Below are 15,201 nucleotides of genomic sequence, written 5' to 3'. Positions count from 1 at the left end.
AATGGTCCAAGGTCAGTTTTGATTTCAGAGCACAGATAATCTTATCCAGATAACATCTGCAGTCCACCTATGCCATTATCATGAATAAAGATCAGTGAGATCAAGACCAATACTACTAACTCATCAGACTCTATTTTATTAGTTCTAAATCAGTTCCAACTCATAAGGACTATCGCATACATTGTCTGTGTTGTGCGCTTGCTTGGACCTTTGTTGTGATAAACCGTAAAGTGTGTTCAAGCGCCAGCCAAGAGAGTGTAAAGAAATACCCTTTGTGAGAAGCAGTTAAATCAGCGGGAGTTAAAATCAGATCGTAAGTGTATTTATTTCTTGTCTCATTAGTATTTAGCGCAGTTGTCGTTGCTAGGAAACACTTTTATGTTTACTGTGTTTAGACGTGCTGCGTTTGGTCTCATACTCTATCGCATACGTTGTCAGTGTTGTGCCCTTGCTTAGACCTTTGTTGTGATAAACAGTAAAGTGCGTTCAGCTGAATTCAATTTCCGTTTTGTCGGGTTTAAAAAAAATTAGTACACCGCGGCAGCGGTCGCAGCAGCCCTCCAGTTAAGCCCTCCTCGTGTGAAGACCGAAGAGTGTAAAGACCATCGACTCTACTGTGCGACTCCACCGGGCGGGCACACTGGCAGGGAATATAAGTATTGTTTTGATTAATATCTTTTTCTTTCTGTTGTTTCATTTCTGTTTCAGTTGTTTTTTGTTTATAACCAAATCTTACTATGTGTTTCCAGATCCCTATTATCACTACCACTCGCAAACCACACATCACACAATGTAGACAGCGCAATCTTAACAATCTGCACACTTTGCCTATATCTGCTAATACACTACGTTCTTTTTCTATTAGTCTCTGGAATTGCCAGTCTGCTGTAAACAAAGCCGATTTCATTACTTCTATTATTAGTCATCCATCCATCTTCTTCCGCTTATCCGGGGCCGGGTCGCGGGGGCAGCAGTCTAAGCAGAGAACCCCAGACTTCCCTCTCCCTAGACACTTCCTCCAGCTCTTCTGGGGGGACACCGAGGCGTTCCCAGGCAACCCGGGAGACATAGTCTCTCCAGCGTGTCCTAGGTCTTCCCCGTGGTCTCCTCCCAGTGGGAAGCGCCCGGAACACCTTCCCAGGAAGGCGTCCAGGAGGCATCCGGAACAGATGCCCGAGCCACCTCAGCTGACCCCTCTCGATGTGGAGCTTCTCACCCTATCTCTAAGGGATCGCCCAGCCACCCTGTGGAGAAAGCTCATTTCGGCCACCTGTATCCGGGATCTTGTCCTTTCGGTCATGACCCAAAGCTCATGACCATAGGTAAGAGTAGGAACGTAGATTGACCGGTAAATCGAGAGCTTCGCCTTGCGGCTCAGCTCTTTCTTCACCACGACAGATCGGTACATCGACCGCATTACTGCAGAAGCTGAACCGATCTGTCTGTCAATCTCCCGTTCCATCCTTCCCTCACTCGTGAACAAGACCCCAAGATACTTAAACTCCTCCACTTGAGGCAGGAACTCTCCACCAACCTGAAGAGGGCAAGCCACGTGCCATGTGTACTGATGGACACCCTTATGCTTGAACATGGTGTTCGTTATGGACAAGCTGTAACTAGCACAGAAGTCCAATAACTGAACACCGCTCGGGTTCAGATCAGGGGGGCCGTTCCTCCCAATCACGCCCCTCCAGGTGTCACTGTCGTTGCCCATGTGGGCGTTGAAGTCCCCCAGTAAAACGACTGAGTCCCCAGTCAGAGCACTTTCCAGCACCCCTCCCAGAGACTCCAAGAAGGCCGGGTACTCTGCACTGCCGTTCGGCCCGTAGGCACAAACGACAGTGAGAGACCTATCCTGAAGGCGCAGGGAAGCGACCCTCTCGTTCACCGGGGTAAACTCCAACACATGGCAGCTGAGCTGGGGGGCTATAAGCAAACCCACACCAGCCCGCCGCCTCTCACCATGGGCAACTCCAGAGTGGTGAAGAGTCCATCCTCTCTCGAGGAGTGTAGTTCCAGAGCCCAAGCTGTGCGTAGATGTGAGCCCGACTATCGCTAGTCAGAACCTCTCAACCTCACTCACAATCTCGGGCTCCTTCCCCGTCAGTGAGGTGACGTTCCACGTCCCTAGAGCTAGTTTCCGTGTCCAGGGATCGGGCTGTCGAGGCCCCCGCCTTCGACTGCCGCCCGATTTTCTAAGCACCGGCCCCTTACGGACCCTCATGTAGGGGGTGAGCCCACGGGAAGGCGGCCCCACGTCGCTCCTTCGGGCTGAGCCCGGCCGGACCCCGTGGGGGGAGGCCCGGCCACCAGCCGCTCGCATATGAGCCCCAACCCCGGGCCTGGCTCCAGGGTGGGGCCCCGGCTGCGCCATACCGGGCGACGTCACGGTCCTATGATTTGATCTCTTCATATGGGTTTTCTGAACCGCTCTTAGTCTGACCCGTCGCCTAGTACCTGTTTGCCTTGGGAGACCCTACCAGGGGCATATAGCCCCGGACAACATAGCTCCTAGGGTCATTCGGGTACTCAAACCCCTCCACCACGTTTAAGGTGGCAGTTCAAGGAGGGGATTATTAGTCATTCAAAGCTTAATCTCATGGCCCTAACAGAGACCTGGATCAAACCAGAGGACACTGCTACACCTGCAGCACTCTCCAATAATTTATCATTTTCCCACTCCCCCCGTTTGACTGGAAGTGGTGGAGGTACTGGTCTCCTCATCTCTAATGATTGGAAATTTAATTCTTTACCATCTTTAGGTATCAACGGCTCCTTTAAATCTCATTCAGTTACTGTTACCTACCCTTTTAAAATACATTATGTAGTTGTCTATCGACCCCCAGGACCACTGGGTAGCTGTTTGGATGAATTAGATGTGTTGCTCTCAACCTTTTCTGAGAATGGTACTCCCCTAGTTATGCTTGGAGATTTTAACATCCATCTAGATAAACCTCTGTTTGCTGATTTCCACACTCTGCTTGCCTCTTTTGATCTCAACCGAGTGTCAACTACTGCTACTCACAAATCAAGCAACCAACTGCACCTTATTTATACACGACACTGCTCTACTGATCATGTTCTGGTTACTCCACTGCACACGTTGGATCACTTCCTCCTCACTCTTAACCTGTTAGCCAGCACCCCCCATTATGGGACTCACAGCTGAAAGTGCTCTAACTAACTTATAATTGTAATAGTTTCCTACTTCAGTGTGTTACAAACATAATTGTGGTGTCTTTAGAAAGAAGACCCTTTGGGCTTCACTTTTTATCAACCAGATTTGATAATGCTCAAAAATATTAAAAGTTATAGACACTAAAGTGCCTTGAATTTTTTTTATTTGATATAAAAATACATGAAATAAGTCCTGGAGCAATCTAGAAAAGTAATGGGTTGAAAGCCACATGTCTCATGAGTTTCTATTTCAAATCTGAATAAAATATCATGAAAAATGAGACTCCTGCAAATATTTTTCTGAGACTATGTCTACACCCCCCACCCCCCAAATATAAGAAAATATATTTCCCAATAGTATTGAAGGCTTCTACAAACTATTTAGTCAGTAAACATACCACTGCATAGTTTTTTTTCAATTATAAAACACTAGACATAAACTTAGACATCATATAAATGATTTATTTGAGCAGTAGAAAAATACAATAAGAATAATTTGAGTAAGAAAAATAAGAATAATAAGAAAAATAAAAAAAGATTTACCATTGTTTGCCAATATAGAACATCCTGAGATTGCTAGAGATGCATATTTTACAATGAATTACGATGCAAATAAGTGCTGATGTGCTGATGGCCACTTATACAGATGGTAATAACACAAATGTGCCGAAGTAAATAATCCACTCTCTCTATTCATATAGACGCGTTCACTTTGATAGCCGTGACCATTCAGTAATAGCGAGCTGATTTTAGGCTGATTTGCACTCAAACAGATGGTAATCATGCAGATACATTCACATTCAACATAAAACACACTCTCGCATATATAAAAACTCTCTAAAATAAAAAGAAAGACAGGAATTTGCGATCGCTGTAAGTTCCGCCTCCATCAGCTGACAGGTGCGTCAGAGCGCGTCACCAGCTCTGAGGAGAGAGCGCCAAATTCAAATAAACTATTTTCCGCCTATTTTTCATTCATTCATTCACCTCATTCTGTTTGTGACACTGTACGCTGCAAAACCGTGCCGTGTTTTTACTACCAAGACGCAGTTTTCGACCGTGAGTTATTCCATAACGGACGCAAACAATTCTCTCGCTGAAGAAATGAAATGTAAACAAAGGAATTATGATCCATATTACAACGTTATTGCTTCGTTGGACTAAACGTGCTTCATGAGATGTCGTTCAGTGGACCCTTACATTTCTAACTAAACCGGGATTTACAGCTGTGGATGTGTTTATGACTCGTTATTACGACGGATCTGGTATGTCCAGCGTTTTCAATGTTTATTTTTTTATGTGAAGTGCTTACACAAATGTAGCAAATACAGTCTTTATAAGCTTTCCATTGAAAAACAGCGATCTGTCGTCGATGCTTGAGGCTTAGATCTTTATAATGATACATAGTTTGTCAAGATTAAATTTGTCCTGTTTCATTTAATCTATTCATAATCACTTGCATGTGCGTGTGGGAGAGGCTTTGAGGACGAGGACGTCGGGGTGCAGGTTAACAGGTTAACCTCAACATGGTCCCTGCCACATTACTTAACCCTCTACATGTCATCTTTCGATGTAACCTATGCACACTTTCACCCTCCTGGCTATCTGCAATGGTTTCATCTTAACTTCCTTCCCCTAAACTGTTTGCATCTTTGGATGCTAACAGTGCTACTGATACTTTTTTCTCCACTCTTACATCTTGTTTAGACACTGTTTGCCCCTTATCTTCCAGGCCAGCCCGTAACACCCCTTCTGCCCCTTGTTTATCTGATGTTCTACGCGAATACCGTTCCAAGCTTAGAGCTGCTGAAAGGGTGTGGCGCAAGTCCAAAAATACTACTGAACTTAATGTGTATCAGTCACTCCTATCTTCTTTCTCTGCTAATGTCTCCACTGCTAAAATGACATACTACCATACCAAAATTAACCATTTGTCTAACTCTCACATGCCTTTTAAAACATTTTCCTCACTTCTTTGTCCTCCTCCTCCCCCTCCTGCTTCATCTCTAATAGCTGACGACTTTGCAATGTTTTTCATTAATAAAATTAAACACATTAGTGCACAATTTTCCAAACCACAATCAGTCAAGCTCATATCACCAGCAAACTTACACTCATTTACATCCTTCTCTTCACTCTCTGAGGCAGAAGTCTCAAAACTCATCCTTTCTAATCACCCTACTACTTGCCCCCTTGATCCTATTCCATCTCATCTCCGGCAAGCCATTTCTCCTGCCGTTGTACTTGCACTCACTCACATCATCAACACATCCCTCCACACTGGTGTTTTTCCCTCATCATTTAGACAGGCACGTGTAACTCCACTACTTAAGAAACCCAACCTCAACCCATCTCTTTTAGAGAACTACAGACCAGTTTCCCTTCTTCCTTTCATTGCAAAAACACTTGAACGAGCTGTGTTCAACCAAGTCTCTACATTTCTCACACACAACAACCTCCTTGACAGCAACCAATCTGGCTTCAGAAGTGGACATTCAACTGAAACGGCCTTGCTCTCAGTTGTTGAAGCTCTAAGACTGGCAAGAGCAGAATCCAAATCTTCAGTACTTATCCTGCTTGATCTGTCCGCTGCTTTTGACACTGTTAACCACCAGATCCTCCTATCAACCCTACTGGCAAAAGGCATCTCAGGAACCACACTTCGATGGTTTGGGTCTTACCTATCAGATAGGTCCTTCAAAGTATCTTGGAGAGGTGAGGTGAAATTTCTTCCTGGATGATGGACCATCACCTTCAACTCAACCTTGCCAAGACAGAACTGCTTGTGATTTCAGCAAACCCATCGTTTCATCACAATTTCACCATCAAGTTAGGCATATCAACCATAAATCCTTCAAAAACAGCTAGAAGACTTGGAGTTATGATTGATGATCAGCTGTCTTTCTCAGACCACATTGCTAAAACCGTCCGATCCTGCAGATTTGCTTTATTCAACATCAAGAAGATCAAGCCCTTTCTTTCTGAACATGCTGCACAACTCCTTGTTCACGCTCTTGCTCTGTCCAGGCTGGACTATTGCAATGCCCTCTTGGCAGGTCTTCAAGCCAATTCTATCAAACCTTTACAATGAATTTAGAACGCAGCAGCAAGATTAATTTTTAATGAGCCAAAAAGAATACACATCACACCTCTGTTTATCAATTTGCACAGGCTTCCAATAGCTGCTCGCATAAAATTCAAGGCATTGATGTTTGCCTACAAAACTACCACTGGCTCTGCACCCATTTACCTAAATTTGTTACTTCAGAATTATGTGCCCTCTAGAAGCTTGCGTTCTGCAAGTGAACGTCGCTTGATTGTTCATCCCAAAGAAGCACAAATTCACTTTTACGGACTTTTAAATTAAATGTTCCCTCCTGGTGAAATGACCTCCCCAACTCAATCCGAGCAGCTGAGTCCTTAGCCATCTTCAAGATTGGCTTAAAACCCATCTCGTCCATCTTTATTTGACCCTCTAACTTTAACACTCACTATTCTAATTCTATTCTTTAAAAAAAATCTAACTACCTTTCTAATCTTTTTGTATTCTATTTTCTTTTAATTTATTATGAAATTGTGTGTGTGTGTGTGTGTATAAAGACCTCTAACACTAGCTTGCTCTATTCTTTTATTATTCTATCTGTTTTCTTTTTATTTATTATATTATTTAAAATCCCATGCTACGTGTACAGTCGTGGCCAAAAGTTTTGAGAATTACATAAATATTAATTTTCAAAAAGTTTGCTGCTAAACTGCTTTTAGATCTTTGTTTCAGTTGTTTCTGTGATGTACTAAAATATAATTACAAGCACTTCATACGTTTCAAAGGCTTTTATCGTCAATTACATGACATTTATGCAAAGAGTCAGTATTTGCAGTGTTGGCCCTTCTTTTTCAGGACCTCTGCAATTCGACTGGGCATGCTCTCAATCAACTTCTGGGCCAAATCCTGACTGATAGCAACCCATTCTTTCATAATCACTCTTGGAGTTTGTCACAATTAGTGGGTTTTTGTTTGTCCACCCGCCTCTTGAGGATTGACCACAAGTTCTCAATGGGATTAAGATCTGGGGAGTTTCCAGGCCATGGACCCAAAATTTCAACATTCTGGTCCCCGAGCCACTTAGTTATCACTTTTGCTTTATGGCATGGTGCTCCATCGTGCTGGAAAATGCATTGTTCTTCACCAAACTGTTGTTGGATTGTTGGAAGAAGTTGCTGTTGGAGGGTGTTTTGGTACCATTCTTTATTCATGGCTGTGTTTTTGGGCAGAATTGTGAGTGAGCCCACTCCCTTGGATGAGAAGCAACCCCACACATGAATGGTGTCAGGATGCTTTACTGTTGGCATGACACAGGACTGATGGTAGCGCTCACCTTTTCTTCTCCGGACAAGCCTTTTTCCAGATGCCCCAAACAATCGGAAAGGGGCTTCATCGGAGAATATGACTTTGCCCCAGTCCTCAGCAGTCCATTCATTATACTTTCTGCAGAAGATCAATCTGTCCCTGATGTTTTTTTTGGAGAGAAGTGGCTTCTTTGCTGCCCTTCCTGACACCAGGCCATCTTCCAAAAGTCTTCGCCTCACTGTGCGTGCAGATGCGCTCACACCTGCCTGCTGCCATTCCTGAGCAAGCTCTGCACTGGTGGCACTCCGATCCCGCAGCTGAATCCTATTTAGGAGACGATGCTGGCACTTGCTGGACTTTCTTGGACGCCCTGAAGCCTTCTTTACAAGAATTGAACCTCTTTCCTTGAAGTTCTTGATGATCCTATAAATTGTTGATTTAGGTGCAATCTTAGTAGCCACAATATCCTTGCCTGTGAAGCCATTTTTATGCAACGCAATGATGGCTGCAGGTCACCATGGTTAACAATGGAAGAACAATGATTTCAAGCATCACCCTCCTTTTAACATGTCAAGTCTGCCATTCTAACCCAATCAGCCTGACATAATGGGAAGTCGTGGCCTAATGGTTAGAGAGTCGGACTCCCAATCGAAAGGTTGTGAGTTCGAGTCCTGGGCCGGCAGGAATTGTGGGTGGGGGGAGTGCATGTACAGTTCTCTCTCCACCTTCAATACCACGACTTAGGTGCCCTTGAGCAAGGCATCGAACCCCCAACTGCTCCCCGGGCGCCGCAGCATAAATGGCTGCCCACTGCTCCGGGTTTCTGACCATTGACAAGTTTTTCAGTCATTCATGGCACAACTCTTCACCACTACTGACAATGGCATTCTGTGGTTTTACTGTTATATGGTAGGGGCATTGTTATACACTTTACGAAATAGTACAGCACAAGGGGAAAAAAAGATCTGGATAAACCAGTAGTGGATCAGGGGCGGCGCCAGCCGATTTTGCCGGGGCTTTAGCCCTGAATGTTTGAGTCAAGCCCCGAATGTAATGAGTGTCACTGAGCAAATATGAAACTGGACAATAGCCTATGTAAACCCCTGAAATCACAAGTTCTTTATTTAATTGCGCTTTGGCTTTGCATATACTGCATACACCCTTTAAAAATAGACCTTAAAAATAATCTAGCCTATAGAATACATTTCTTTGCTGTCGGTAGCCTATGGGCTACTCCGTTTCTTCCTCTATGTTGAATATGCAGCAGGTAGGGGAGGAGCTAGCACAGTCAACCACAAGAGTGCGAGTTAACAACTGAGACAGTCAGCGAGCAGGAAAGAAAAAAATTAAAGAAAAATAAAACAAATGAGACTTTGGGAATTTTTCGGAAAGAAGTCAGTGTGGGTAAGAATTAATTTTTTTTATCCTTAAAGTATGAAGATCATCATCTGGCTGGCTTTCACTGTAGGCCTATTTGTTTAACTGGCTAGTTGTTACTACCATAGGCTAACGTTATACGTTAGCACTTGTACTGGCATCTTCTTGTACCGAATCTCCTCCAGATAAAAACACAGGAGAAGAAGCTGAAACAAGAGATAGAAGATTGCTCACTTACTCAAATATATAACAACGTTATCATCATCGAACATTAAACAGTGTGTAAATCAAAAACCTCCTTCATATTACCAAAGGGGGACCACCTGTCCCGCATTTTGCAAGAAGCTTTCAAATTTGAGGCTTTTGAATTTAAAATGCGAAGCTTGTTTGTCCCGCGTCACACAAGTCATAAGCAGTGTGCCACATTTAAATTTTGTCTGCATCATTTTATTTAATCGTACTTTAAATTACAATTCTAGGCTAGCTAGAGCGGGAAAACAAACAAAAAAACTCATCTTCGTGGAGAGGGTGTTTTCTCTGATGATGACTGCTGCATGACCATAGACTGTAAAAAAAATAGTGCATGACAGAGACAAGGAACCGCGCAACTGTGGACCTCATAAAAAGTGAACTCCTGGTGAAAGTGAACTACTACAGCTACAGCTGCCAGGGGTTCTACTGACATAATAATGTAATGTCTCATAATTAATGAGAAGGCCCTACTCGAAGCTACCAGATCAGACCAAAAATATAAATTCAAAATGCACTGATTCCGGTAAGAATGCATTTAATCGTTCTAGTCTTCCCTTAAAAAAAAGAAGTATACTTCAAGTTCATTTTATGAAGTATACTTAAGTAATGTTCAAGTATATTTTTAAGAAAACTTTATGTAGTAAGTATACTAATATCAATGTGTACATGTAGTAAACTTGTAAGTGTACTATTTCAATTAGTGTTGTCAAAGACCCAGTACTTCGGTACCAAGTTGGTACAAAATCTTTTTTAAACGTCACAGTACCAGGTTTTCTCAAACCCGGTACTTGATGCACGTTCATGCCCGAAGTGCGTGCAGTTGCGTCCTCTAAGTGCTGAGAAATGGCGACCGGCGGTGCTGCTGATATGTTGGCTGTAAATCCACTTGTTGATAAGAAAGGATGAAAAAGACACATATGGAAATATTCCAAATGTTGCCTTTCTTTATGAAACTTACTAAAATTCAAGTGTTGATTAAAAAGGATGCATTAAGCTAATGAAATGTTTTTAAAATTAAAGTACAGTTAAAGGTATTTTTTACAGTTAACAGTTAAAGTACCGTATATGATAACAAGCTCTGTTGCATTTTCAAACTGGAAAAGAGCTTTGGACAGCTTTAGAGAGCATGATACTAGTTCAGGACACAAAGCTTCTATGCTTGCTTGGAAGAATTACTGTACAAAGCCTGTTTATCACAAGGCAGTGTTGTTGAGAGAATGCATGAGGCCAATGTTGATCAGATAATTGAAAGAAGACAATACCTCCGTCGTACCACTGCTGTAATTAGTTTTTTGGGAAAGCAAGGCCTCACATTCTGTGGCCATGATGAGAAAGAGTCCTCTGACAATCAGGGAAATTTCTTAGAGATGATGAAATTTCTGGAGGAATTCGACCCCTTTCTCCAAAGCTACACACCTCCTGCCCATTCCACATATCTCTCTTCAGGCTCTTAGAATGAAATGATACAATGTTGTGCGGAGGAAGTTAATGCATCCATTATTAAAGAGATGAAGCATTCAAAAATGTATGCAGTGATGGCTGATGAGGCTCGAGATGGTCATGTGGAACAGCTTGCTGTGTGTGTTCGTTATGTGGGATAGGAGAACACTGTCAAATAAAGTTTTCTAGAACTTACAAATCTGAATTCTTTCGGTGCACATTCCACCACAGAGGCCATTGAAGAAGTTTTAAAATCCAAAGGCCTGCAAGACCTGCGATGCGTGGCTCAGGCTTACGATGGGGCCACCATCATGAGCAGTGCTGTTCGGGGTGTTCAGGCTCAATTTCACGTGAAGCATCCAGAAACAGTGTATGTGCACTGTTATGCACATTAACTGAATTTGGTGCTTTGTCACACTTGTAAGGCTTTGCCAGAAGCCATAGATTTCTTCGACACACTGGAGAGTGTGTACTGTTTCTTCAGTGTGTCTTTAGTAAGTCATCAGTCTTTCTCTGACATGCAAAAAGCATTGGGCTTAGAGAAGAGTGAGCTTGTTCAGCTCTCGAAGACGCGATGGGCATGCCATCTCTTATCAGTCACTGCAGTGATCACAAATCTGCCAGCATTGTTGAAGTGCCTCAGAGAAATGACCACTACTACCACAGCAATTGTACTGCTTTACAAACTTTCAAGACTTTCAAATGTCTATATGCTTGTTATGTTTAAAGCCTTGCTGTCCACTACAGAGGGACTTCAAAAACAAGTAGCTTCAAAAAGAGGATGTGGACTTAGCGCAAGCTACATTATATAAAGATGCGGTCCTTGAAACACTTAGGTCCTTGCGGACAGAGGAAATGGCAGAGAAGTTTCATAATCAGGCCAAAGAAATACTTGAGGCCAACCATCTGTCAGAGATCCCTGCTCCAGGAGGTTCTCACAAATGCAAGCAGAGGCAATTAGATAACTATGTGGTAGAGTCCACCACTGGCACTTAGGGCTTATGGGGATGAGATAAGAAATCACATATTTTACCCATGCATTGACAGAATGGAGAGTGAGCTGGAGGGGAGATTTTGTGGTGTTGGTGCAGAGCTAATGAAAGGCATCAAAGCTTGGCATCCAGCAGCAAATTACTTCCTGTGTGAAGAATGATTGCTAAACACTGTAACATGAAGGTCAGTAAAGAAGAGGTTGCAGTGGCTAGATAGGCTTGACATATTCCCAAGCCTGAGATCAGTCTTTTAAGCAGCACTAACGATTCCTGTCAGCAGCAGCAGTTGCGAAAGATCATTCAGTGCTCTGCGTCGCCTACACACATGGTTGAGAAGAACCATGGGTCAGCAGATGTCATAAAATGGTCTGGGCTAAGCTCCGGATGCCCTTCAATGCTGGAAACGCCCCTGTAGTGGATAGAAGTGGTTTACACACAAGTAAGCAAACCTGACAAAATACTTATCTTTTCATTGACGCCACTATGTTCATTCTTGAAGTGAACACCTGTCTCTACAGTGATATAATATACACTTTTGGGCTGCTGTCTAGAACACTGCATGAAGCTTCTTGTCCAGTGTTTTACAGTATAATACAGCCCTTAAATATATCATGGTTTGAGTTTCTTTTCTGTCTCTGAAGCATCTGTTTTCTTTCAGAGGAAAAAGAGAAAGCAGCCCTCCTGAAGCAGGAAATTAAAGCTAAAGAAGAGAAGCAGCGACAACTAGAACAGAAGATGGAAGCAGAGAGACAGAGTAATGAAGAGAGGATGAGACAGATGAAGGACAAGATGGATGAGGAGATGAAGCTTCAGAGAGAGGAGGCTGAGCGTGCCATGGACCGTAAACTGAGGGAGCAGGCTGATCTGCTGCAGAAGAGCTTCAAGGAGAAGGCAGATGTGATGAGACAAGAGATTGAAGAGTTAAAGAGACAGAATGCCGAGAGTAACAGAGCTAGAGAGTTTGCAGTGATTTTAGAAGACTCTGTCAGGAGACATGAGGAAGAAGTGGCTATGATGATGCAGCAACAGCGCAGAGAACAGATGATGGCAAGGCAGCAAATGGCCATACAGCTAATACATGTGCGCTCTTCAGACGAATGTTGCATCTCGTGAAATGCCTTCTGACTCCATGATCATCATTGAACAGGAAATTTTACATTTTATTTCACAAACTTGTTTGTCTATTCTTGCTCTGATCCACCATAATTATATAATTACATCAAATAAATTCTTAATGTGTTATTATTCATGTATTACATGACTCTCTGGAATACTTGATTCTTCTTGTTCACTTCATCCAGTGGTTTGTGAGCCACTTATAACAACCAATAAAACTGTGATAGTACACCTCTAATCCAGGTATCTGAAGCAGGCACCACTGTAATATTTCTCATGTCACACTGCAGAATCACTCTCTTAATGAATTAATACACAAATGTGCCGTCTTGCGTCTATTCATTATTCATTATCATTATTCTGTGAAAATGTTTCTCTTGGCTATACTTGCTAGGAACTGTTTAACTTTGCGGAAACTATGAGTGTACTAAAAGTGAGCTAATAAAATATTTCAACTCAAATTAAGATTAATCAGCCTGCCACTTTCGAACAACAATCCAATTTCTCATTGATGTAGTGAGACCTGTTGCCCTAAACCCAAACGAAGGGAAGGCCAAGAACAACACAACCAGCCTCAGTTCTCATGACCACATCCAGTGTTATTCTAGAACCTTTCACAAGAGCCAAGATGGAAAATAACAAAAATTACGACTTTATTCAGCATCGTCTTCTCTTCCAGGTCTGTTGTGAGTGTGACTGCTGTGACAGTATGACGCTGCTGACGTGTTTTTCTGGCGTGCCCAATAACAAAGATAACACATCAGCAGCGTCACTGCGGTGTTGTGAACGCGCTCAAAACAGACCCGGAAGAGAAGACAATGCTGAATAAAGTCGTGTTTTTTTTCTTTTTGGACCAAAATGTATTTTCGATGCTTCAAAATATTCTAACTGACCCTCTGATGTCACATGGACTACTTTGATGATGTTTTTATTACCTTTCTGGACATGGACAGTAGACCGTACACAAAGTTTCTATTGAGGGACAAAGCTCTCTAACTAAATCTAAAATATCTTAAACTGTGTTCCGAAGATTAGTCTCACGGGTTTGGAACAACATCATTTTCATTTTTGGCTGAACTAACCCTTTAATATCCAAAGTATTATGAAAACACTATTAGTTAGTACAGTAACAAGATCAGCAGTTTAAGACATTAACTTGTAAGCACTAAACAAAATACTTTTCAATATAAATAAGGCTTTATTAGATATAAACTAATCTAACACATAAGCACACACACTCATACATTCACACAAGTTTCAGGAAGAGAGAAAGTTAGGGAAGAATGAGTTTAAGAGAATGAAAATGTGAAATCCCAAGTTTACAGCAATACGTGAAATTGCATAGACATGAACAGCCATCAATCACTTAATTAACCCTCGCATTGAGTTCCTCAATGAGGTTAAATGTTGCCTGTGTAAAGGTGGTTCCCATTTTTGGTTGAAGTTGAACGGGCACTCCAGGTCAGACTCGGAGACACTGCGTTACAAAACTTAACTCAGAACACGAAACTCTCAATGGAAAAGAAAATAAACTAAAGTAAAATAACAGAAGTAAAGTTTGACGAGACTAGGTGGTGTTTCTTCTCATCGTGGCTACGTAGCAGCAGGTGTGCAGGCCGAAGCACGCTGGACCAGCACTCAAAGAAACACTAAAAATGATGATTAAAAGCAGCAGCTAAGAGCTGGCATGACTAAAAGCAAAAGCTAAATTTGATGGTGTCCCGAGTATTTAAACTGGCATTTTGGCCACAACTCAAATATTGTCTTGACCAATTAGATATTGTCTTTGCTTGGGGTATTTAATTCTTATTTTTTTCTCCTTATTTTTTCGGATATTTCATTGTTTGTATTTACTTTTCTCTCTTTTTTTTATCTTTATTCTTTAATTTGTCTGGTTCCGGTCTGATATGCTACACCATGACAGAAACAGCTCTACAGGAGGTGAGACGTGAAACACTCCCTGTATTCCCATTATAACTCTTCCTTCAGTGTCTAAAAAAGGCCCAGTTACCCTAAAGTCTGAGATCCAGAAAGCCTTCCGATCGTCCCTCTCACTCCTGTTCATGCCATCATTGGACTCCGATGTGAAGCTTCCATTTGATTTGACCTCCAACATTCAGCCACTGGAAAGAATATAACAGACAATCATTGAGTCAGCCCCGAAAGCTGAGGAAACATCCAGAGCCATGGAGGTTGTTGCAGGATGTGTATATATTATTGATATATATATTGTATAAATGCACTGGGTAGTACATTAACATTAGCTCAAATGATATATAAGAAATTTTTATAATTAATCAGGAATATGATTAATATGTATATATATATATTTCATATGACAATTACATTAAAATTATTGAAGATGAAAAATAGGTAAATTGTATATATCAATAACTCATTACAAGGCACTGTAATTTACTCATTAATATGTCAATATTCCATTCTTCATGTCAATTATCGTGATATCTTTTACTGGGAAATAATGCAAATCGAACAGTG

The 15,201-nt window shown here is 42.1% G+C and overlaps 1 protein-coding gene across 1 annotated transcript in view; it reads left to right on the top strand.

The window, feature by feature from the left end:
* The window catches only part of LOC132099286 (guanylate-binding protein 4-like), a 35,348-nt gene extending 22,649 nt beyond the window's left edge, over positions 1–12,699 (top strand). Inside the window, exon 9 of the mRNA XM_059505718.1 lies at positions 12,245–12,699. Coding sequence (XP_059361701.1) covers positions 12,245–12,699 — 455 coding nt within the window. The remainder of the gene's footprint in view (positions 1–12,244) is intronic.
* The last annotated feature ends 2,502 nt before the right edge of the window (positions 12,700–15,201 follow it).

The sequence above is a fragment of the Carassius carassius genome, chromosome 22 (genome assembly GCF_963082965.1).
Source record: "Carassius carassius chromosome 22, fCarCar2.1, whole genome shotgun sequence".
Taxonomy (NCBI): domain Eukaryota; kingdom Metazoa; phylum Chordata; class Actinopteri; order Cypriniformes; family Cyprinidae; genus Carassius; species Carassius carassius.
The sequence above is the reverse complement of the archived record's forward strand: the minus strand, read 5'-3'. Positions and strand labels throughout refer to the sequence as shown.